The sequence below is a fragment of the Eremothecium gossypii genome, chromosome IV (genome assembly GCF_000091025.4).
Source record: "Eremothecium gossypii ATCC 10895 chromosome IV, complete sequence".
Classification (NCBI taxonomy): Eukaryota; Fungi; Ascomycota; class Saccharomycetes; order Saccharomycetales; family Saccharomycetaceae; genus Eremothecium; species Eremothecium gossypii.
Genome location: NC_005785.6, coordinates 255,923 through 279,567, shown reverse-complemented (window position 1 = coordinate 279,567; position 23,645 = coordinate 255,923). Strand labels below are relative to the sequence as shown.

The 23,645-nt window shown below is 53.4% G+C and overlaps 12 protein-coding genes across 12 annotated transcripts; 4 read left to right on the top strand and 8 right to left on the bottom strand.

The window, feature by feature from the left end:
• Positions 1-89: 89 nt before the first annotated feature.
• On the bottom strand, positions 90-1,208 carry HPM1 (protein-histidine N-methyltransferase; the record flags this gene model as incomplete). Its single annotated transcript, NM_209207.1, has 1 exon — positions 90-1,208. The coding sequence occupies one exon, from the start codon at positions 1,206-1,208 to the stop codon at positions 90-92; it is 1,119 nt and encodes a 372-aa protein (NP_983854.1).
• A 383-nt stretch (positions 1,209-1,591) lies between these two features.
• AGOS_ADL243W (cytochrome c oxidase subunit IV family protein) lies at positions 1,592-2,156 on the bottom strand (the record flags this gene model as incomplete). Its single annotated transcript, NM_209206.1, has 2 exons — positions 1,592-2,043; position 2,156. Coding segments are annotated over 2 exons (453 nt in total).
• Positions 2,157-2,451: 295 nt separating this feature from the next.
• On the bottom strand, positions 2,452-5,742 carry HOS4 (Hos4p; the record flags this gene model as incomplete). The annotated part of the gene is made up of 1 exon (NM_209205.2): positions 2,452-5,742. The coding sequence occupies one exon, from the start codon at positions 5,740-5,742 to the stop codon at positions 2,452-2,454; it is 3,291 nt and encodes a 1,096-aa protein (NP_983852.2).
• A 388-nt stretch (positions 5,743-6,130) lies between these two features.
• SDP1 (mitogen-activated protein kinase tyrosine protein phosphatase SDP1) lies at positions 6,131-7,441 on the bottom strand (the record flags this gene model as incomplete). Its single annotated transcript, NM_209204.1, has 1 exon — positions 6,131-7,441. The coding sequence occupies one exon, from the start codon at positions 7,439-7,441 to the stop codon at positions 6,131-6,133; it is 1,311 nt and encodes a 436-aa protein (NP_983851.1).
• Positions 7,442-8,152: 711 nt separating this feature from the next.
• VAC7 (Vac7p) lies at positions 8,153-10,666 on the bottom strand (the record flags this gene model as incomplete). The annotated part of the gene is made up of 1 exon (NM_209203.1): positions 8,153-10,666. One exon carries the CDS (start codon positions 10,664-10,666, stop codon positions 8,153-8,155), a length of 2,514 nt encoding a protein of 837 aa, NP_983850.1.
• Positions 10,667-10,754: 88 nt separating this feature from the next.
• On the top strand, positions 10,755-11,930 carry POR1 (porin POR1; the record flags this gene model as incomplete). Its single annotated transcript, NM_209202.2, has 1 exon — positions 10,755-11,930. The coding sequence occupies one exon, from the start codon at positions 10,755-10,757 to the stop codon at positions 11,928-11,930; it is 1,176 nt and encodes a 391-aa protein (NP_983849.2).
• A 145-nt stretch (positions 11,931-12,075) lies between these two features.
• NUP159 (FG-nucleoporin NUP159) lies at positions 12,076-16,662 on the top strand (the record flags this gene model as incomplete). The annotated part of the gene is made up of 1 exon (NM_209201.2): positions 12,076-16,662. The coding sequence occupies one exon, from the start codon at positions 12,076-12,078 to the stop codon at positions 16,660-16,662; it is 4,587 nt and encodes a 1,528-aa protein (NP_983848.2).
• A 66-nt stretch (positions 16,663-16,728) lies between these two features.
• Positions 16,729-17,892, bottom strand: HIS5 (histidinol-phosphate transaminase; the record flags this gene model as incomplete). The annotated part of the gene is made up of 1 exon (NM_209200.1): positions 16,729-17,892. One exon carries the CDS (start codon positions 17,890-17,892, stop codon positions 16,729-16,731), a length of 1,164 nt encoding a protein of 387 aa, NP_983847.1.
• A 161-nt stretch (positions 17,893-18,053) lies between these two features.
• On the bottom strand, positions 18,054-18,599 carry OCA2 (Oca2p; the record flags this gene model as incomplete). The annotated part of the gene is made up of 1 exon (NM_209199.1): positions 18,054-18,599. One exon carries the CDS (start codon positions 18,597-18,599, stop codon positions 18,054-18,056), a length of 546 nt encoding a protein of 181 aa, NP_983846.1.
• Positions 18,600-19,055: 456 nt separating this feature from the next.
• On the top strand, positions 19,056-19,766 carry AGOS_ADL251C (ADL251Cp; the record flags this gene model as incomplete). Its single annotated transcript, NM_209198.1, has 1 exon — positions 19,056-19,766. One exon carries the CDS (start codon positions 19,056-19,058, stop codon positions 19,764-19,766), a length of 711 nt encoding a protein of 236 aa, NP_983845.1.
• Positions 19,767-20,097: 331 nt separating this feature from the next.
• On the bottom strand, positions 20,098-20,772 carry RHO3 (Rho family GTPase RHO3; the record flags this gene model as incomplete). The annotated part of the gene is made up of 1 exon (NM_209197.1): positions 20,098-20,772. One exon carries the CDS (start codon positions 20,770-20,772, stop codon positions 20,098-20,100), a length of 675 nt encoding a protein of 224 aa, NP_983844.1.
• Positions 20,773-21,313: 541 nt separating this feature from the next.
• ARP5 (actin-related protein ARP5) lies at positions 21,314-23,569 on the top strand (the record flags this gene model as incomplete). Its single annotated transcript, NM_209196.2, has 1 exon — positions 21,314-23,569. One exon carries the CDS (start codon positions 21,314-21,316, stop codon positions 23,567-23,569), a length of 2,256 nt encoding a protein of 751 aa, NP_983843.2.
• Positions 23,570-23,645: the final 76 nt, after the last annotated feature.

The window sequence follows — 23,645 nt, the reverse complement described above, 5'->3', positions numbered from 1 at the left end:
AGCTGGCGTGTGTTGAAGTTTTCCAGAAACTTTTAGCGGATGCTTCTAAATCTGCTTAGCACAACCAAGTCGGCAACTATATAAGCTACTTATTCAATCGCTATTATAGATCTCTTGAGGCCAGCGTTGACCTTATGCGTGGTTAACTGCAAAGGTAGGGACCGCTCAAGGGTTTTGCTGGTAACATATTGCTCGAATTCAGCAACACTTCCTCCAACACCAAAGTAGATATCTTTTGCTGCAGCATAAGCCCTGGCAGAGTAACCGCCTCTACGTGCTTCGGAGATGAGATCCAGTATCAGCTCCGCAATTACAGGCAAGGTCTCGGGCTGATAGATCGTTTCGGATGTTAGGAGAAGCAGCTCGGAGGATGGAGACCATCTTATCTCTTTCAGCAGATTCAAAAATCCCCTGCTCCAAGTTCCGGAGATAAAATACAGCTCTATCTTCTTCTGTTCAAGATCACTCCGGAATGCTGATAGCAGCTCTTGTGTCAGAAGTAGTTCATCTTGCATGATAGCAATGTTCTCATCCCTGCTCAGCTGCAGCGCAGCCCACTGTTCTTGTGACAGTACCTGCTTTGCCCAGGTGATGATCAGGTTCGGTAACGTGGCTAGTCTCAGGACAGACTCATTGTAGTCACTCAGAAGCAAGGTCAGCCCCAAGTGAGATTCCTGCTGCAGGTACTGCAAGAATAGGTACTGCGACGGAAGCGCAGTGCCACAGCCGAGTTCGGCAATGCACGGTGAACTTTTTGGGTCTTGCAAGCCAAGGAAGTCCACGAGGTCCAATGAACACTCCCATGACTTTAGGCCGCCCTCATAGACATTCTTTCTGACATCTTCGTTTGTTTCCCCCATGAGGATGTCCAGTTCTGCCTTATGGTCTGGCGAGTCCGATTCGGCGTCGACCTCCGACATGAGTTGGTGCTTTACATCAAATAGTTCTCTGCGGAATAACTTGATAGCTCGTTGCGGAGTGTGGACCTCCTCAAAGGAGACTCTCACATTGGTCAGACTTTCCAAGAGCTTGTCCAGGTGGACAAGTGTTGGTTGCGGTATGTCCGTTGATTTTAACCACTCTGCATCAAGAGGGTTTCCTATTTTATTGGAACTCTCCTGGGCACCCTCGTTGCCGACTTCGAAGGAATTCGGTAGCAACTCATCGTCACTTAGCTCAGCGTTAGCGAAACCAAATGAGAATGACATGACTTGTGTAGTTGAACGTGACCGATGAGCTTGTCGTTCGAGATGGTCTCGAGCCTGAAATTTTTCTACAGCTCACAGCCGCAACGTAAGCTAACGCCAGGCAGGCCACAGCGGCAGGGTCGGGTATGCAAGAATTGGTACGTAGAGTTCGTTTATTGTAAGATAGCATAGAGTTATTCAGGTTCCACTGAGGAGTTCTTCCACCGATGTAGGGCGTTACGTAGAAGAGATAGAGTAATGACAGAATAACATCACTCTTTGAAATATGCAGTATAAATAATAATCGAATTATTTGGGCCCATGTCCTTCCAAAGACATTCTGATCAGATAATTTTCCAGAAATAGCGAGAGCTTCATTCCGGCCTTTCCAGGCGTCAGGCAGCTCACTTGGACTGGACTTGAGAGTAACCACCCCATGGGTTGGCGTTCTTGGACTTTAAGTACTCGTCAGACTTCAACTGCCATTCCTTAGTCATCGTCTTTGGAGCGTCAGCAGCGCCCATTCTGACTAGACCGAAACATAGCGCAGTGAGCGCAACACCAAGCGCAACGCCCTTCGCAATGAAGGCAGCGTCACCCTTGCCATGCACAGGTCTTCTAGGACCCCACGCACCATAGGAGATGTACCACGCAGCCTGCTTTTCGGTGTCCGTGAGCTCCTTCCATGGCAACTTCTGTCTCTCGCTCAACTTGGCGACAATGTCGTTCTGCTCAGCAGCTGGCAAATCCTCCCACCGCGAGTGTAGGTCTGCGATCGCAGCCTTTGAAATCGCCTGCGTTTGTGCGTGTCTGACCGGCGAAACGCGGACGACTCTGGAGATACTCGAGCGCAACACTGTTTGTAGTTAGTATACGTTCACACTTCTCTGTGGGCACGCGCCAATTCGGTGCCAACCGCGAGGCGATCTCGTAGCTTGACGCAAATGCGCATCACCACCGACACATACTTGTTGTATTAAAAGTTAAGTGCAGATCTCAGTAGTCTGATTCTCTTATTGCAAGCGAAGCTGAATTGAAATGCTCCACTGAAATACCCTGAAGTGCTCGGTAGCTTGCAGGGAAGAGGTTACAAAAACCACTAATAATAACAAGCGATAATTCCATAGTCCAATCCGCGCTCGCCCATATAAATTTTCTTTGACACCGGTAAGCCTCGGCCAATCAGAAAGCGCGAATTCAAAAGTAGTCTGATACATATGATCACGAGTTATTCACGTGACAATATGATACGTAATCTAAGGCACTACCATAGTGACGTGACGCCTGAGAGCCAGACGGCAATGGCGGGTCTGTGCCTGAACTTGGCCGGGGTTGGAGCGGACGGAACAGATTGAGGGGTGCGGGATAGGTCTAGGGGAGCCGGCGCAACGTGCGGCGGGGCTAGCAATTGGAGTTCCCGCATACTTGCGTCCACGGCGGTGCGCAGTTCTGATGAGGGCCAGGGGATGTCGTCATATGGAAGCCAGTGCAGCGGAATGCGCACAAAGCGCAGGTATTCTTGGTGTTCGAGCTGCAGTTGCTCTTCAAGGCTGAGATGCGAGAAATCTACCAGATAGTGGCCTGGGCCGTAGCCCCCGTAGAGGAACAAGAACTTGTAAATATTCCAGAGCTGTGGGAGGTTTTCCGGGGCAACGGGAACCGCGCGTGTGGCGCCGCGCGAGATCTCGGGGTTCTTGCACAGGACAGCAGCATGCAGATCAAGGAGGTAGCGAGCACCCTCCCGGACAATATAGGGCACAGGTAGGTAGCGGTTGTAATCCGTGTGGTTTTGGAAATCAACGAGCTTGAGGCCCAGCGGGTATTGGTCGCGGATTGCGATGCGCTTTTCAATTTCTTGCTGATCACGCAAAAGTTGTTCTTGTTGTGTCTTCCGGAGACGCTCTTCCTCTTGCTGGCGGCGCCGCTCCTGCTCGGCCCGCTCCTTTTCCTCCTCACGCTTGCGTTCGTCATCTGCAAGTTTCTGGAGAAACTCCTGTTCCTTCTTGCGTTTACTCTCAAGCCGCTTCAGCTTGTACTGCTCTTCGCGCTTCAGACGGGCATCGCGCTCTTCAGGAGTCTCTTGCTGTTGAGAATGTGTGCTCGAGAGGCCCTCCAACTTCGAGCGCTTAGTCCCGGATTCCGCAGTATCAGAAGAAATGCTGACAGCGGAAACGCTGCGTTTAAGCTTATGTGGGGAAGCCGTACGGGCCTTTTCAGAAGTCGCCGGTCTGTAGCTCCGGTCATCTGAGGCGGCGGCTGCAGATGGAGAGCCGATTCTCCGCTTCTTTACTTTTACAGACGAATAGTCTCCTTTTTCGTCATCTGTCACTACCTCGTGCTCCGAGATGTGCGCTCTCATCGGAGTTTGTTCCCTGGTCTTCTCTGATTTTGGTGAGAGATGGTAAGTTGGACTAGAACCTATTCTTTCTTTTGTGGGGTTTGCCTTCGTGCTATGCAATGGAGATTCGGGTTTCTCTGGTAGCTTTTCCTTGACATTGCTTGATGATTTTATCTGGGTTAAGGCTTCCTGTTCCTCTAATTTTACGTTCAAAGGAGTTGTTTTGCCATGGTCCTTGTCTAAGCATAATTTATCTTCCTCCGACAAAACACCATTGTTTTCCAATATCGCATCTCTTAGCTTGGTTAGTTCCTTGTCGTCAACCAATCCCAACGGACTATGTCTTGCATAATATAATACGGAATGTCCGTCCTTATCCCTTTTCGTTGGATCTGCGCCTGCCTCTAACAAAAGTTTTACTGTGTTTAAATGACCACGGCCAACAGCAGCCATCAAAGCTGTTTGCCCATCCCTCCCAACTGCGTTAACCTGCGCACCAAAGGCAAGAAAGAGGCTTGCGATATCTTCGTGTCCAAATTTGACGCTTTCCATAAAAGACCTGAAATCTGCATGGCCACCATTCTCTAAGTATGCGCCAACGTAGGCGAGTCTCCCCTCTTTGGACGCTCTGAACAGCTTCTCCTTCCCGAGCTTGGAGGTTATGTCTGTCCAGTAAAAGTCTTTATCGAACGCTGCGGACCCCTGCACGGACTCATCTTCCTCCGAATGACCCTCCTTTGCTTTGGAGCGCTGCGGCAATGACTTCACGTCCCCGTCTTCTTTCTTGTGCTTACGTGCAGATTTTCTCAGCAACGCTTTGATCTCTCGCACAATCTGAACTTCTTCTTCGTCCAAATCGGAATCGTCCTCGATCGATTCTATTGCCGTTAGACCCTTAGCGTTAACAATGGTGGGATCGGCACCATTTTGCAACAGCTCTCTCACGACATCTAGGTGGCCATTCGCGGAGGCATCAATAAGCGGTGTATCCTTAAACATTTCATAAGACTGTATATTAACATTTGCTCCATGGCGTATCAGCAATTTCACAACTTCTAAGTGCCCATTTAGGGCAGCCTCGTGCAGAGGTGAGTTACCAGCATTGTCTTGGTCATTAACGTCATATCCTTCCTCGATTAGTTTTCTCGCGAGGTCATATTTGCCTTTGTCACATGCAACCTGTAGCCTGGTTCTGCCACCTGCATCTCTGTATACCCCTTTCCGAGGCTTAACGATCTTCGAAACAGCCACATGCTTCATCTTTTTGGAAGAGGATGAATTTGATTTCGAATATGTAGAATGGGCAGGATGAGGTAATGCCTTCTTTGGTGATGAGCTAACAGCCGACTGCGCCTTTGTCGGCGAAGATTCCCCATGCAATATGCTGCTCGAAAGCGGCACTGGTTTGAGATCCGCTAAATCTGAAAGTTCCGAATCGGAATCGTGTGTCGCCGCCGCAGGCCTGGTATGCCACTTCGCGTTGCTGGGAGCAGACCCGAGCTGGTCTCCGCGTACTAGCCGCCCTAGACGCGGTTTCGGAGGAGAGGCTGGCTCTGTCGGCGCGTCACTATCGATCTCGCTAAGCGAGCTTTCCTGCTCGTCATTCTTCGCCCACCCCGCCGTTGTAACGGAGTCAATTCTCTGCGACTCAACCCACGGGCCTACAGCATCCAGCACCTCGCTCCGCTGCTGAGCTCGCTCGTCGTCCACCGCATCCGAGGCGACGCTAGCAGCGCCGCCGGGTGCGGTTCCTTCCGCGTGCATAACCGTGCCGTGTGGCTCTCTTGGATCGTCCTGTTCCTTTTCCACAGTTCCATTCTCACCCCCGCATTCTTGCCACCGCGCCGGCTTCTGTGTTTCTAGCGCGCCCGCTGCAACACTGACATCTTCCGAAACGGCCTTCGCATTCTTGTCGCCGCGTGCCAGCAGCTCCTGTGAAGTCCCGCCTTCTAATTCTTCGGCGTTGATCGCGGGCATCGCTGGTCGTTCTTCGCTCGCCTGCTGGCCCCCGCTACCCTGCTGGTTTGGACTGTCATCTATCCCACCAGCATTGGCGGCCTCGTTCCGATCACCAATGCTCGCAGATATGGGTCCGTCTTTTTCATGCTTCGCGAGATTCTCCAGCTCCGCTTTCCGCGCACTAACGTTCAAAAGATAGCTACTCAGCGACCGCTTCTTGACCTGACCGGTGCCATCTTGCTTATCCTGATCACTCATACCCGGACCATGAGCAGATATCCGTAGAGGCTTGCTAGCTTATCGCTACAGTACTAAGAAAGTGGTACCAAACCAAGCATTGGCCAGATGCAATTTTGTGCCTAAGTTTCGTCACAGTATACGGTCAGCGCAATGCAAAATCTGGATTATATAACCCAACCGAAAGGCAGCTAGGTAAAGAGCAGCCATATAGAAGACGCTACATCACCGCTGATCGCCAACTAAAAAGGTTCGGAATTGACTGCGGTGATATTCTACGAGTAGCGCTGAGTAATCTTTATTGTAATGTTCGCATCTGGTGTTTTATTCATTAGGACTCATTCATTGAAGGTTGATATTAATACAATTAGAACCTAGGATGCAGTCTAAGGAACTAGGGAACGGTGGCTTACCAGTTTTTGTCGACAACCTCTGCGGAGGGTTGTGAAAAGGTATCTAGGACTACTGAGCATTTCATGCAGAGCTCAGAACCCAGCTGTAGCGGGTCATGCTTCGACGGCTCAGACTGTTCTGCGGTCTGGGGGTACTTTTGAGAGAGAGATGGCGCGTTCAAAAACTCCATCGGGGTGCGCGGCGTATTTTCGGGCGACAGGTCGCTGGAGATGTCGGGGCTGGAGAACGCAGACTTCGGGCCGACGGCAGAGCGCGGGCGGCACGAGCGCGGTTGCTCCGACAGGTTTTCGGATGCCAGGCTGGAGAGCGAGCAGCTGGCGGGCGAGCAGCTGGAGTGCCCGTCCTTGCTCTTCAACTGCTCGCCCCACTCCATCAGCTGGAAGATCAGGCTCATGTTGGGGCTTATGTCCTTGGCGACGTTTTTTAGGTAGTTGTACGCGTCGTTGAGCGGCATGCTGCGGTAGCGCATGATGTACGCGACGATGAGCGAGGCGGAGCGCGAGACACCGCACTGGCAGTGCACCAGCACGCGCTTTCCATCGCAGAGGGCCGTGTGTATGAGAGCGGTGAGCTCCTCGAGGTTGCTGCATATTTTGCTTGTATGCGACCACTTGAAGTGATAGTACTGTGTCCCAGACCCCTCGGGAATCTGGCTTGTAAAGTCTGTGATCTCCTTTGCCACGTTCACGACCACATCGAACTGCAGCACCTGCTCGATGGTGGGCTCCGAGTACAGGAAGAGTCCGGGCACAAGAACGCATAGCGGCTCGCCCGGGTATGCGTTGCCGTTTAAGACGTCATTGTATCTGAGCGCGGAATGGAGCGTGCCCTCGTCATCCTCGTCCGCGCCATCGCAGCCGGCATTCTCCACGCGGCACCCGCCCGCCGCGCCGCCGCGCCGGAATACCCACGAGCGCGTCAATGGCGCGTCCGCCGGCACCGGCGTGCACGCCCCTAGCTCCTCACAGTCCTGTAAGTACGCCGGCACTCCGCCCCGCGCCAGCATCGGCGGCGGCCGGAATCGTATCCGCTCCTCCCCCCGCGGCCGCAGTGCCGTCTCCACCGTCAGCTTCAGTGCCCCGCCCTTGTCCTCCGCGCCCCGCCCCCGCTGTCCCGGCGCTGGCGCCAGCGCCGGCAGCGTGTATATTTGCGCGTCCCCCCGCCCCGCCACTTCCGCCGGCGGCTCCAGCATCATCACCTTCGGCCCCGGGCTGCCGTTGCTGATCTTCAGCGACAGCTTCTTCCTGTTCTTGCTCTGCAGCGACTTCGGCGACCTGGACTTCAGGTCTAGCAGCGATCCACTCATCTACCCTGCACTTGCGACCGTACTCGACTCCCGAAGATCCACTTGCGACCTTCTCTTAATGTATTCCGCTTCTGTTTTATCGACCGAACCTAGAACTCTATCCTGGCGAGAATTCTCAGAAAAGGCGCTATATTTGGTATACTTGCAAATGGCCTCCAGGGATCCGTTCCGCAGTCACAGTAATCTTGTGTTCGCGCACTGCCCACGATACGTGATATACGGCTCCCCCTAAGTACATAAAAACTACGGCACCTCAGCTGCTGTAAATAGAGCTCTTCTTTTAAACTCCTGCTCGTAAGCTGATCCAGCGAAATCTGAAACACGTAAAGCCATGTTAATACGAGAAAACAAGAATAACAACGTTTTAAAAAAGCCAGAAAAAAAAAAAAGAAAGAATGCAATGGTACCAGGCGGACTGGCTGGCGCAATTAGCCCTGTCGTCAGCTTAGTTTGACAGATGACTTGCGTGGATTACGGCCGAAGGCCGAAGGCGCCCGCAGGCGCTTCTCCTTGTGCTTGTGCAGGCAGCTGCTGTTTTCAACGCAACGTATGTTCCGAAAGCAAAAATGTTCGCGGTGACGCAAGGGCCACCGCACAGGGCTCAGGCCGCGTAGCACGCAGGAATGCCAAGATTGGCGGGCATGCGGAAGTCCGTTGGTGGGGCAGTAGCAAGCCAAATGAGCAGATCTCAGCTAGGCACTTAGTACACAGCTACGTAGGGGCACGGACGTCCGCACGGTTGGGGTCGACGGAGGTTTGGGCCTGGACTACGACGGACTTCTCGCTCTTGAAAAAAGGAATGGAGTACTTCATGTTGCCACGCACGATGAGGTCGAACTCGTACCTGATCAAGGCGCGCCACTTGTCTGCGTCGGCAGCGGTGTCCGCGGCGCCGGGGTGGAGGAGCTTGACACCGGACATGGAGACGCCGTAGTTGCGGCTGAGGAAGCCGCCCTGGAAGCGCAAGGGCGTCTCCAAGGTGTAGACGGTGCCGAGGAGAACTGTCTCGAAGGCGGCGCCGCGGTTGTCGCCGTCGGCGTCGGTCTGGTCGAGGTGGGAGGTCTTGGCGAAGATATCGAGGTTGACGTCCTGTACGCCGACGGTGAAAAAGCCGGGGTTGAAGGAAGAGGCCTTGATGTCGAAGACGAGCTCGTCGGCGGAGGCCAAGACGTTGTCGATGGTTTTGATCTGGAAGTCGTGGAGCTCCTTGTTGGTGGCCAGCAAGAAGCCGGAGATGAAGCCCAGCGCCAAGAGGCTTGTCACGATGAAGGTGAGGTAGACAAAGCTCTTGAACTTGTTCCAGGTGGAGCGCTTTGTGTAGAAATTATGCGGGTTGTAGTAGCCCGAGTACACGGTGTGCGAGCGCCGCTTCTTGGACTTCAAGGGGGAGAGCTCATCCGGGTGGAAGAAAAAGTCGAAATGCTTGCTGTGGTTGTTGTTGTTGCCGCTGCTGCCGCCTGCGTTCTTGCTGCCCCCGTTGGAGGCCGCGTTCCCGTTGGAGGAGTTGTTGCGAAAATAGTACAAAGCCTCTAAGTCGTCGTCTGGCCCGATGCGCTCGTTCTGCTCGTAGTTCAGCTTGTGCGGCAGATGCGAGAACTTCCCCAAAGCCCCATAGTGCGACTTGTACTTGCGATTGAGTGATACGTGCGAGCCGTTGTTGTTATTCATGGAAGCGCTATGCTTATCGCTATTGTGGTTGATGTTATCATTCCCCGAACTCACCTGGTTGGGGTTCACAGTATGCCCTGCGGCGTGCTGCGGGTTGCCGTGATAGTAAAACATGGATTGGACGTCATCTTCGTCTTCTTCGACATAGCTCAGGCCTTCGTCCTCGTTCAAAACGTTGTCGTCATCCGAATCGATCTCGGAGGAAGAGCGGTAGGTGAACTTGTTAGGTGTGAGCTCGCCATTCTCCTGCTCAACGTAGTCCTCGAGGTTTATGTTGTCTGGCACGCCTGAGTACCGCCGAAGCGAGGCACCATTCGCATCGAAGATCCGCGAAGCCGTTGTTCGGAGCGGATATAGATGGTTGTTCTTCATCTTTAACGTGCCTGAATTACCATTATTGTGAGCTGTGGGGCGTAGTTTGCCTGAATGGTTTGATGTATTGCGTGACTGTCGGGCTTCTGCCACAGCCTTGGTCAATGAAAGGACGCTCAAGCGTTTGCCTGGAGAATGCATAGGTTGATTGTTGAACGACTTGACAGACTGAATGTCCGATTGACCCATCTGTGTGTACTGAGCCCGCCGCTGCCGGTTGGAATGGATACTTTTCAAATCGTCGGAAGTCTGTTGTTGCTGCGAAGCGCATTGTTGGGGCTGATGTGGCGCAGGGCCAGCCTGCGGTGCAGTCGCATGATCGGAGATTACAGAAGGCATGACCGCAATTGAGCTGTGCCTCGTTGTCTTAAGTCTCTCCAACAACTTCTTGTTCTTGGTGAGCATGGGCGTGCTCAACTTGGCGGGGATGCCATACGGCTTACCTAACGATGACTGCGTGAGTACCAAGTTACTGCTTATCGGCTCGTAGCTGTTCTTGGTGGAGTTCGCTGTCGACTCGTACACGAACGTCTCTTCCGAATCGCTGATCTCGTTCTCACCAACCGCGCTTGCTAACCGCGCCGCAAAGAAGTCTGCCTTGGTCGAAGGCTCCTTCGAATGCCTCGTCGAGTCCTGGTCCACTGCATCTTCCACTGCTATGTAGTTCACAATCGATCGCGCCTCCTCATCGAGACGTGCCGCAATAGGCTTATCCAGGTGGTGGTGTTCGAGCGTGCGGGTGGTAAATGCTGGCGGTGCCAGACTGCTACCCTCGCCGCCGCCGCCGTCCATCCCGCCTTCGCCGCCTGCAAGTGCCGCGACACCCGCAGGCGTGCCCTCATGCTCCCGCCCCTCATCTTCGTTCACCACTGCTGTCGGGAGCGAATGGATGAGAAGAGACGACTTCTTGTTGCGCAGCGCCGTCATCGACGCGTGTGGCGACAACGGGTTGTGCGAGATCACAGGCGGGTGCGAGGGCTCCAGCGCGGCCGCAAACCGCGGCTTCTCTTCGTCGTCCCCCGCCCCCTCCTGCTCCACCAACTGCAGCGAAGACGACCGCCGCGACCCGGCCAGCTCTGGCCGCGCGGCTCCGCCGTCGGCCGGCTGCACCGGAAGCAACGACTGCACCTGTGTGTCCACAGTCTCCATCTCCACGATAATCCGCCCTCCGTCTTCCAAACCCATCCTGTAACGCTGCTTTCTGTTGTGTGGCCTGGTGTAACCAGCCACCTACTACCGTCGGGTCACAAAAACTCCCAGTCTGTGCGTCACTATGCCACGCACCGAAATAAGTATGTTCTCGAAGCCCTCCAGAACTCCCCAGCCTAGCAGCGAGGCCTTCAACGGTATATATCTTGATGGGATGACTTGGCAGCTCCTTCTTAGCCCGGGGATCACTGTTGAGCTCTTCATTTTCGCGGAGACAAGCCGGTGTCTTTCGTTACAGCACTTATCTGCCGTGCACCACGACAAGAGCGCCCGGTTCCAACCGCGGGCTGCCATTGGCCAAAAGCCGACGGCGGCGATCTCGCCCGCACCCAGTATAAATAGTGCGTCGGCGTCGATCGCCCGCCGCACACGCTCGCCGCACACAGTAAGCATCATGGCTCCCCCATTCTTCTCAGATATCGCTAAAGACATCAACGGGCTCTTGAACCGTGACTTCTACCACAGCACGCCTGCCGCCCTCGACGTTAAAACGTCGGCGCCAAACGGCGTCGGGTTCACCGTCAAGGGTAAGACGTCGCCCAAGGACGGCTCTGTAGCCGCCAACGTCGAGGCACGTGTCGCCGACAAGGCGACCGGCCTCACGCTGACGCAGGGCTGGTCGTCGGCCAACGTGCTCGACACCAAGGTGGAGCTGGCCAACCTGACCCCCGGCCTGCGCTCTGAGCTGGTCACCTCGTGTGTGCCCGGCACGTCCAACGCAGCCAAGCTGAACTTGTCGTTTGTGCAGCCAGCGTTCACCGCTCGTGGCTTCTTCGACCTGCTGAAGGGCCCCTCCTTCGTGGGTGACCTGACGCTCGCGCACGAGGGCTTCGTCGGTGGCGCGGAGGTCGGCTACGACATCGCGGCCGCCACCGTGTCCCGCTACGCGGTCGCTCTGGGCTACAGAACCGGCCTCTACTCCGTGGCTTTGGGCGTCAACAACGCCCAGATCACCACCGCGTCCTTCTTCCAGCGCGTCAACCCGGCGTTGGAGGTCGGCGCTAAGGCCGCGCTCAACCCTGCTGCCGGCTCCAAGGTCAACATCGAGTTTGCCACCCGCTACGCCTTGGACCTAACCGCGCAGGTCAAGGCCAAGATCGCTGACTCCGGTCTTGTCGCGCTCTCCTACAAGCAGCTCTTGCGCCCGGGTGTCGAGTTGGGTGTGGGTGCCTCCTTCGACGCACTCAAGCTTGCCGAGCCTGTCCACAAGTTGGGCTGGTCGCTATCCTTCTCCGCCTGAACTCTCCCCGTCAGTACTACATAGTTGATTTAGACAGTAACGCAGTGAATATTCCTCCACCGCACCAGCGTCACAGAGGACGGTCGCCGCGTAGAAAAAGCGCGCTTGCACCGACGGACGACCAGACCACGAGCAGAGGCCAGGCATGAGCGTTCGCGAGGAGTTCCCCACGAAGACATCGGAGGCGTATGGCTTCAAGCCAGTGTTCTCACGACAGCTTGTCACATCTTTTGGCGAGAACCTGCCTTTTGTACGGTATAACTGTCTTGCGGTCAGCAGCAAGCATCGGTTATTCGCTGCCTGCGGGGCAGCAGAGGTGGTGATCGGGTCGTTGGAGGCACTGCGGCAGTGGGGTGAGAGCGGTGACGAGCTGGAGCTGGTAGCCCGGCATGCTGCGCAGGATGTTGTGGGCGTGGGATTCTGCCGGGACGTAGTCGTTTATGCGACAAGGGCGGGAGAGCTGTGGAGCCGGGAGGTGGGCAGCACAGGACAGTGGTCGCAGCGGTCCGTGGGCGCTGGGACGGTTGGCATGCACTGCGTTGGCGCGTACGCGCTGCTGCTGCGGGCATCGGGTGAGGTGCTGCGTGTGCACGTGGGCAACGGCCAGCAGGAAAGCATTGCTTTGGACGTGTGCGACTTCGACGCGCGAGGCAGCGAGGTACTGTATCTCGAGCGCGGCTTCAGGCTGCGCATGGCGAACGTGGGCGGCGGTGAGGAGCGGCGGGTGGAGCTGCCCGACGACATGCGGGAGGAAGATACGCAGCCCATCGCGGTCAGATACCTGTCGCGTGAGCAGGCGCTGGTGGTGGTGGGAGAAGAGACACCCGATGATGCGGACGAGGTGGTGTATGCGCACAAGATGTATGTTGTGTCACTTCAGTCGGGCGATGCTCGCGAAAGCTTTGACATTTTGCCTGCGTTCGGCAGCGTGAAGCGCAACCCTGCGTACTATGGCTGCACACTGTATAACCTGGCGTCAGATGGTAGACAGCTACACGTGCTTGCGTCGTCGTGCTCGTCTGAATTGACGTTGCTGGACGACGCCGAGGTGCTACAGCCACTGCAGGATGCGGACCGCGCTGTGCTGCGCATTAACCCGGATACAGATAACGACACCAGTGCTCTTGGTTTGGCGCTGGATGTGGTTACTCGAATGCGCGTTGTTGAGCCGTGCGCGGGAGTGGATGCAGCCTCTGAGCTACCTCTGGCATACGTGCTGAATAATCTTGGTGTGTTGGAATGCTGGGCTCTGTACCAATCCGATGCGCTAAAAGCGGGTAAACTGTCGCTCGATGCAACATTAAATGAGTTGATCAGGGAAGCTGAGTCTATTAGCAGCGAATCTCCAGAGGAGCACATCCAAGATATATCCCAGTCGCCTGCTGAACCTACAAAGTCATCTACTTTTAATGCGATCAGTACAAAGAGCGATCAGCCTGATGCGGCAGCTTCCCCTGAAAACACAAATATCATCTCGCCATCTCCGAAGCCTGCGTTTGGGTCCGGAAGAGTTTTTGGTACACCTGCATTTGGCCATCAATCGATGGAATCTATTGCGCCGAGTGGCGCCACAATGGTCCCAAGTCATGGAACCACTTTCGGGCAGGACACTAATTCCATGCAGACAGATGCCAATCCCGACAAAACAGAAGATCAAAGGCACCAATGGCCTTCTAGTACATCGCATCCCTTTGGAGTACCGCCCCCAGGCACAACTTCAAACAACGAACCGCATTCTAGCAAGTCAAACGCAGTTACTGGCGGTAACACTGGTAACGCTCCAGAGAACCCATCTTCTGGCACATCCACTTTTGGGAAACCGGCCTTTGGTTCAGTCACCACCCCGGGAACTATATTTGGCACTCCTGGTTTCGCCTCAGCCAAAACAGCAGTTTCTGCTTTTGGGCAGCCTGCTTTTGGAGGAAGTGCTTTTGGGAAGCCCGTTTTCGGCGAGGGTTCCTCAGCGGAGCCTGCCTCTGGAGAGGAACCCGGGAAGTCTGCCTTTGGAGAAAGCGCATTTGGGAAGCCTGCCTTTGGAGAAAGCGCATTTGGGAAGCCTGCCTTTGGAGAAAGCGCATTTGGGAAGCCTGCCTTTGGAGAAAGCGCATTTGCGAAGCCTGCCTTTGGGAAGCCTTCCTTTGGAGAAAGTACTGCGACAAACCCGAAGTCAGAGGAAAGCGCCTTTGGGAAGCCCGCCTTTGGCGCAAACGCCTTTGGGAAACCCGCTTTCGGTGAAAGTCCTTTTAACAAATCTATACCTGGATCCCCATTCGCAAAGCCCTTCGGCGCAGGTTTACCTGCTTCGTCAAGTCCCTTTGGAAACCTATCTTCAACCCCCTTTGGGAAGATATCTTCAAGTCCTTTCGGACAGTTATCTGCTAGTCCCGAAGCGAAAGCAGTAAGCCCATTTGGAAAGACAGCATTTTCTTCTTCCGCATCTCCGAGCACCTTTGGAACTCCAGTCTTTAGCGCGGCTCAAGATACTGATCAGAAAACGAATAAATTAGAATTCGGAACCGGTAACAGTATAGACACTTCGGCGCCTAATTCAAAAATCACGTCCCCAAATTCCGCCACACAAGGTGCCATCTCATCCGCTACAGTATTCCCAGTAGGGAAGGCCACCGCTGCACAGCATAATCAAGAGAATTTCACTCCGACACCAATCACCAAATCTCATGAAGGTCGGAAGACAAGTGTTAGTAAGGATAATGCAGACTTTATTCAAAATACTCCTACCAAAGAAAATCCTGCTCTGAGCCTTCTAAGTCTAAGCGGAAGTTTGGAGCAAACTGTTTCTACTGAAGGCATGCAAACCGCTAAGGAACAATTAACAGATTACTCTGGAGCAACTTCAGAAGGTATTACTTCGGAGGAGGAGGAGGATGACGATTCATCTAATGAATTAGCGGCATCCGGTGGCGAAGACGATAGTGGTGAGGACAATGAGGAGTCTCACGATGTAGACGAAGGATCGGTTGTTTCTCCTTCTATAGGTAACAACAAGTTAGAAGATTCGTCTGGTATTTCGGCCACTGCGAAGTCGGAAAATAAAGCTGAGATTTCGTCTATGAAATCCATCACAGAAAGGATTAAGAAAGCTGCAAATCTTCCAGCGTCTTCGGCCATTATGAACATAACTTCTTCCCCCGATGCGACACCTGATATTAAGCGAGTCGTGTCTCCATTTTCTGACTTCACGAATAAATTGAATCCACCAGAAGCAAACAATGGACAGGCTCCTTTCTCTTTCTCAGCTTTAACTAAGAAAGAGCAGGAATCGGGAACGAGACGTGAAGGTAATCCAGAGCATGCCACACTGTCGGATCAAGACTCTTCTTCAGCAAAGGGATCTTCTAGGCGCGGGTCAATAATAGCGAAGGAAAATAGGTATTCCTCTAGCGGCGGTGCGCCGCAATCCGCACAGGTGCAAAAACCGGGTACATCAATAACGAGACCATCCGATGTGGCCATTAGCCCCCAGAATAGCGCATCTCTGGACAGTTCAAATTCTCTTTCTGATATTTCATCCAATCGCGTATCAGACGATGATCAAAGTTCCCAGCCACCATCTAGCGATGAAGGTGAGTCCGAATCATCCGAGGTTCCTCCCTCGGATCCTACGCATGGTTCCGAACGTCAACTAAGTACTATCACAGAGGAATCCGTGGATTTACCGCCTTCCGCAAATGTATCACCGTTTGCAACTGACAACAGTGTTGCGTATAACAGTAACAGAAAAATGCAAGTCGACTCTAATGTTCAAACAAGGCCTTTGCAACTTGCTCACAAAGAAGTTGATGCAATCCCGGTAACAGTAAATACTTTCTGCCAAGCCGCTCCTGCCACTGCCGATAAAGAATTACAAACTGATTCTTCACCAGAACTAGACTCGGCCATTAATGCTTTTGAAGGTGATGAGCAGTATCTAAGTGAGCAGTATGCTCCCCGTCGACTTGAAAAGTTCTACACAGAAGCATACCTGGCCGATATCAAGTATACATCCAAGAATCCGACGACCAAGGCTGTCGAAAAAACATGCCATGTTATAAACGCTGAACTGTCTACTCTGAGATCGAATATAAGCAACATAGGCAAATTCATTGATGACCAGAGCAAGTCACCCTATCCAAAAAGTGCGGAATCCCTCTGTAATGTAGGAGGTTGGCGGATAGCTGAGGCAGCACAGCTGATGGATATTGTCAAACGCCAACAGGCCACCTTTAATGATACATTTAACGCAATAAAAAAGCTGGACACAGAATCACAGCTGGACTACTCATCTTTGTTGAAGTCTGAGTATATGCTGAAGGACTACTATTTGCAGCTAAATTGCTTGAATAAAGAATCCGATAATGTTCTGAGAGATTTATCACTTCCCCAAATGAAGATTCGGAACTCGATTAGGTCCAAACTGGTTAATCTCACTTCTAGGATTAAAGAGCTTACTAACATGATCCAAATGATGAAGCTCTACACAGTGAGGGGAAACAATAAGAATGCAGCTATTGTTCGTAAACTTATGAATGACAGTATGGAACGCGGTAGCTTGCTAGAGGAAATCCAGTCATTGCGCCAGGAAGTTTCCAGACTTGCCATAGCCAATACCCCTGTTGATGAAGTCTCTGGTGCCCTATCTACGCGTGATATTGACAGCACAGCTATTGTAAAAGAGACCCTTACTTTGAATGTGAAACATCAGTTGGGAGAATTCTTCAAGTCTAGGATCTAAGCAATAATAATAGAATGGCATGGCTTTATTTACTCGAGATATATATAAAACCGAACGCTGATGCGACTAGTCTTCAGTCAGTTGTTGCAGCTTTTCTGTAAATTCCTTAATCAAAACATCATTCTCTTCAGGTGTTCCGACAGTAATTCTAATACAACCTTCACAACCTAAGTCGGTACCTCTGAACCGAATAATTACGCCGGATTCAGTTGCCAAACTGTAGTATAGTTTTTTTGCAAGGCTATTATCGCCCCCGCGAACCCTAAAAAGTATAAAGTTGGCATCCAGACCACCAACCGGGTCGTTTTCAATATGGTTTAACGTCGCCAGTGCCTTTATAATCCGCCTCTTTTCTGTATTTATCTGGTCTATATGTTTTTGCATTAATTTCAACGCTTCCGGTTGCAACGCCTCTATCCCTATGATCGCTGTTATCTGTGATATGTTATATGGTGCTTTCATGGCGTTTAAGGCAGTTGCGATTTGAGTTGAGGCAAAAGTGAAGCCCAGCCGAATTCCTGCCAACCCAGACGCTTTAGATAGCGTTTGAAGTACGACAAGATTTGGGTGTTTGTTCACTAATGGACTTAGTGAAGGTTTGTCGGCAGAGAAGTCAATGTAAGCTTCATCGACCACAACGATGCCGGCAGTCCAGTTGCGGAGAAGTTTCTCAACACGTCCCACCTCAATGCAGGCACCTGTTGGATTGCCAGGGCTTGTGATAAACACAACCTTAATACTCTTGTCCAAGTTGAGCTGCTCTAGAATCCTGTCTTCGTCTATCTGGAAGGAGTTGTCGCTGCTGATCAATGGCACTTCAACGTACCCCACATCATTTATATCAGCACATACCTTGTACATACCATACGTTGGTGGAAGCAGCATAACCTTTTGCTCTCTTGGGGAGCAAGTGGCCCTTATAATCGCATCAATGCTTTCGTCAGAGCCAACTCCAAGGCATATATTCTTCGCCGTCAATGGCGCCAACCCCTCTTCCCGGAAGGCCGAGGCTGCGTTACGATAGCTAGCCAAAAGCCCTTTCAGCTCTAGCTGATGAGGGTCTGGATACCGATGTAACGAAGCTGGTAACCTACTGAATTTCACTACCGGCCCGAACGCATTCTCATTAGCATCTAGCAAGATACCCTCACTAAAGTCATCCCGCGCACAGCGATACGGTTTTAGCTTCAAAATATTTGGTCTAATCACGGCCTTGATGTCAAAGTCCATGCCTGGTATGCTTGTAATGCTTTGGAATGACCGAAGTACTCTCTGCTCGCGAATGGGCTTAAATATGGCAAGGTGACTCAGCTATCTTTTGCTTTACGTACAGCCCAACACCGCATAGACACAATGCCTAGATAGTGGAACGCCAAGTAGTGCTGAACCAATTACGCAGAGAGGTCGCTGCTGTAGTCGGTGCTAGGTGTTGTGCCTATAAACTGCACGAACCCGGGGACCTTGTCCATCGGAACCATCAGTTTCGTTCCAAACATAGTGATGTACTCAAGGTCGGCTTGATCTTTCTGCCCCCCACTGAAAATACCGTATTCCTGGTATATGCCAGTGACCGACCACCCCTGCAGTAGCTTGCGGATGATACCGACCACCACCCCGACACGATGCTTACCTTTGTTCGAGTGGATCAGGATCGGGTAGTTGTCAACGTTTAACACCAAGCGTAGAACCTGCTCCATGCTCTCCTGGATGTTGTCATCTCGGCAGGATTGCATGTAGATGTGGTGGTATCGAATCTGCTCGCTCTCTAGAAACGCCTTGTACTCCTCAGATATGTCCTTGTCGCCCACATAGATCACGGTCCCTGCCTGCAGGCGGGTCTTGATGAACGGGTAATTTAATGGCATCGGATAGCCCGACCGGTATAGCGAGACATCCCTGCTGACCACCAACGCAAAGTTTAACGGTGGTATGTACATTGCAACGGCCGTACGAGCGCTTGGAGACCGGTGAGAACGTTGTTTGGTGGGCTTACTCTCGTGATGGCCGTTACAATTTTGATGATTTTCACAATCAAAAGTGCTTGGGTACTCCTAAGGGTCGAGCAATGGTGACTCCCGATACATCTACATAATTAAGATAGCCGAACTATTGATCCAATGCCAATATCGGGGACCGATAGTTAACTTTCAGGGTTAGTTCAATGGCGGTGAACTTGTCTGGCTGTTTGCGACTCATTCTGGCAATACAAACAGGCGCGTTTTCGTTGACACACAAAAGCAGGATCGATGCCATGATAGGGCATTATCCACTGACGCTGACTAAAGATACATACACAGATACGATTGAAAGCTCCAAAAACCTACAACACAGCACCAAAGGACTCATTTTGTCCCAGAGAGCTTTAATAGCGAAAAGATCACTAATCTATTGTTATGGACCTAGCTCCAGACGCGCCAGAGTTCACTGGCCAGTTTGATGTTGGTCCGTCGCCAATCGAATACCTTGTACCGTTCGTGACACCGCCGAGTGCTGCGAACAATCCAAATATTTGGAAATCAAGCCAGCCGCCGGGAGCGGTATTCATCTTCGTGGGCGCAGTGGCCGCCGGGGTATTTCTCATTCTAATCATATGGTATCTTGTCACGGAGCACATATCGCGCAGAGAAACGCGCAAATCACAGTACGAGGGCATTGAAGAGCTTTTCAAAGACGATTATACGAGTGCCAAGGATACTTTTACCGTTGGGCTGGATATGGCCAGTGACCCAGCGCCGCCGTACGCGGAAGTCAAACCCAAGCATGTGGTAGATTCCATAGCTGCGCCGCCGTCACTCTTTGGCTTCAATGCTCTCAACTCGCCGGCAGATCGGTATCCGGCCCAGGATGAGGAGCGGCGCTTAGAGGACCTTCGCCGGTCAATGTATATTTCTCCGACGGTTGAAGTAATGAACCTGCGCCGGCACAGAAAGGCAGGCTACGAGATTCCGGGCTCTTCCTTTGACGCCCAGTCTATGCGTACGTTCGACATGTTTACCCCAGCATTATCTGCCGCCGAGCGTCGGCGCAGCAGAAAGTTCAACAGGAACAGGTACCCGATGAACTCGGTCGCGGGGTCGATACTAGAGCCCATCGATGGCGTGTAGGCCGGCAACGTATGTACAATGGACACCAAGAAGAAGCAACCTCGCCGTTCCGCCTCGGCCGGACGGGCGGATGATCGAACGCCAACCAGTGAACGTTGGCAGCTTATTCCCCCTCTCTATATAACAGTCATATATAGGAGTCGAACTTATGAACTACCATCCATGCATACCTGAGTCAAGGTATCCACATGGCAGGCGCCACGCGGCAGAAGCGGCCGCACAGAAGCCCAGCATGCAGCGGCCCCGGGCATGTGGCAGCACACAGGCGTCGGTTTAGAAGTGTCAAATTATATTAGTATAGTCTAAAGTTGCAGGCAGTGGGTATTAAAGTTCACATGATAGTACAACTGCTGCTTTCGGCCTCGGGCGCAGAGTCCCGGGCCCCCTTCGGTGTCGCAGTCAGCGCGCAGCGCGCAGCCTCGGTGAACGCCTCGTTCACGCCACGGTTCATCTTGGCGCTGCACTCCAGATAGCGCAGCGCCCCAATCTGCTTGGCCATCGCCAGCCCCTCGTCGTAGGGGATCAGCCCGTTGCCGCCGCCGCCGTTGTACTTCTGGTTCTGGATGGACCCCGGCGTGATGGCGCTCTCGTTGCCGTACTCGTCGCTGCTGCGCAAGTCGCACTTCAGCGCCACTAGCACCAGCTTCACGCCCTCGCAGTGGTCCGCAATTTCGCTCACCCACTTGTTCTTGACGTTCTCCAGCGAGTCCCGCGAGTCCACCGAGAAACACAGCATAATCGTGTGTGTGTCCGAGTACGACAGCGATCGCAACCGGTCAAACTCCTCCTGCCCAGCAGTGTCCCACAGGCTCAGCGTGATGTGCTGGTTGTCCACGAAGATGTCATGGATGTAGTTTTCGAATACCGTGGGCTCGTACACCTTCGGAAAGTACCCTCGCGTGAACACGTTCAACAGCGACGTCTTCCCGCAAGCACCGTCTCCGAGGATGACGATCTTGCGCTCGATAGGATGCTTCGACGACGAGCTCGACCCACACAGAGGCATCTTGTGTTTGTAGAGCTTGGTGGTGGGAGCTTCCTCTGATGCCAGTCCACGCTACAAAATACAGCGTTTTGAGACGAAATACTAGCTGCTACCTGTCCTTTCTCTCTGACCGAGGTGCACGGGCGCAATCCCCGTTATAACCTGTCAGATCCTGCGCCGCCCCACCGGCCGCGCCCACCACTGGTGATCACGGACCTGCCGCGCGCACGGCAGCGCGCGCCAGCGCGCTCCCGCCGCAGCTCGCGTGCTGCGCGTGCGCGGCGCAGCCACTTTGCGCGTGTCACCAACACAGCGGCATAGCGCGCCCCCCAGGTGCCACAAAAACGCCCGTCGTGCTTGCGTCGCGGCGGCTAGCGGGCCTCGTTACACCGCCCATGCACCAGGAGCCTACGGCACGTTTTTGTGGCATTGCTGGTGGCGCTAGCCGCCCTGGCGCATCGCGCAGAGCAACCACGGCGGCAGGCATACACCAGGACACCGCTGGCAATCAAGAGCACAAACGCACGGTGGCGAGCGCGCCACCAGGAGGGCACCAGCAAGCATGAGGCAGCAAGGCATGTCGCGCGACTCGAGTCTGGCGCCGCTGCCGGTACACGTGGTGGACGAGCCACCGCTGGTGGATGAGCCAGAAGGGTTCTACAGCGCGGGAGCGGAGGATGGGGGTCCGATTGCGATAGACTTCGGGTCCTACGAGGTGCGGGCCGGGTACGTGGCGAACAAGGAGCCGGCGCTGGTGTTTCCGACGCGGCTGGCGCGGTACCGCGACCGCAAGGCGAGTCGGACGTACACGTTTGTGGGGCGGGACACGGGCCTGGACGCGTCGATCCGGACGCAGAGCCGGAGCCCGTTTGACGGGCCGATGGTGACGAACTGGGACTACGTGGACGACATGCTGGCGTACACGTTCCACCACCTGGGGGTGCGGGGGGGCGGCGGCGTGCCGAACGCGGTGGTGCTGACCGAGCGGCTGGCGACGCTGCAGTCGCAGCGGGCGAACTGGTACGAGCTGCTGTATGAGGCGTACAACCTGCAGGAGGTGACGTTCGGGATCGACAGCCTGTTTTCGTTCTATGGGGAGCGCGGGCCGGGGAGCACAGGGCTGGTGGTGAGCAGCGGCAACGAGGACACATGTGTGGTCCCGGTCGTGGACGGGCGCGGAGTGGTGTCGGAGGCCAAGCGCATCAACTGGGGCGGGCAGCAAGCGGTGGACTACCTGACGGGCCTGCTGGCGCTGAAGTACCCATACTTCCCGACGAAGCTGTCAGGAAGCCAGTTTGAGACAATTTACCGCGAGCACTGCTACGTGGCGGAGGACTTCGAGCGCGAGATCGACGAGATTCTGCAGCTGCCGACGCTCGAAGCGAAGAACGTGGTGGTGGAGGCGCCGTTCACCGAGGTAGTCCAGGTCCAGAAGACGGAGGAAGAATTGCGTCTTCAAGCCGAGAAGCGCCGCGAGACAGGAAAACGGCTTCAGGAGCAGGCGCGCCAGCGGCGCAAAGAGAAGCTGGTGCAGAAGGAGGAGGAGTACGAGTACTACCTGCAGATTCGCGGCCAGCTGGAGGGCCAGCCTAAGAAGAATATTTTGGCCACACTGCAGAACGCCGGCTTTGACGACGAAGATGACTTCAACAAATACATTACGAGCTTGGAGCGGTCGCTGAAGCGTGCGCGTGTACTTGACGCAAATGAGAACGAGGAGGAGCCTTCTAGCACCGTTCCGAACTTTGATCTTGTAAATATCCCGGATGAGGAGCTGAACGACGAGCAGCGGCGCGAGAAGAAGAAGCAGCGGCTCATGAAGGCCAACTACGACGCCAGGATGAAGGCGAAGGAAGAGAAGCTGGAACAGCAGAAGCGGGAGGAAGATGCGCGTCTGCGCAACGAGCAGTGGCGCAAGGATGACCTTAAGGGTTGGATCAAGGAGAAGAGGTCGCAGCTGACAGGTTTGATGAAAGCAAGAAAGGAAAAGCTAAAGATGAAAGAAGACATGAAAGATCGCAAGTCGCAAGCCGCCCAAAAGAGAATGAAGAATATAGCAAGTTTGGCAGAAGACAATACATCGAACAACAAGAGATCAAGGCAGCAGGCAACGATTGATAACGATCCTAACGATACCTTCGGTGCCAACGACGATGACTGGATGATATACAACGATATATCCCAGAACCCGGAGGCATTGGACGAGGCCCTGGAAGAGGAGTATAAGGTGATCGTTGAGATCGAGAAGGAGTTGTTGGAACATGATCCGCATTTCACAGAAGAAGATACCCTTGATGCACAGTATGACTGGAGAAACTCTACCTTGCATTTGTTCTTGCGCGGGCCCCGCCCTCACGACAGTGAAAATATACATGAGCAGCACCAGATGCATATCAACGTGGAACGTATTCGGGTACCCGAAGTGATATTCCAACCGTCCATTGGCGGGCTGGATCAGGCCGGTGTCGTAGAGCTTTGCGAAACAGTCCTGCTCAAGAAGTTCGATTCTAGCAGACGAGCGCTCAGCGCTACCTGCGAGAAGATGGCAAAGAACGTTTTTATTACAGGTGGTAATACAAAACTACCTGGTATTAGAGAGCGTATTGTCCGCGAGTTCACGGGTTTCCTCCCCGTTGGTACGGAACTAAAAGTCACATTGGCTAAAGATCCTTCCCTCTCTGCTTGGAAGGGTATGGCAAAATTTGCCAGCGACCCAACATCATATAAGTCATCTATCCTCACGAAAAGAGAGTATGAAGAATATGGTCCAGAGTACATAAAGGAGCATAACCTTGGTAACGCCAAGTTTATGGACTAAATCCAAATACCATGCCTTATGTATGAGCTCAGATCAACAGAACACAAGTCGGTCCTCCTTCCTTCTTCTATATCCT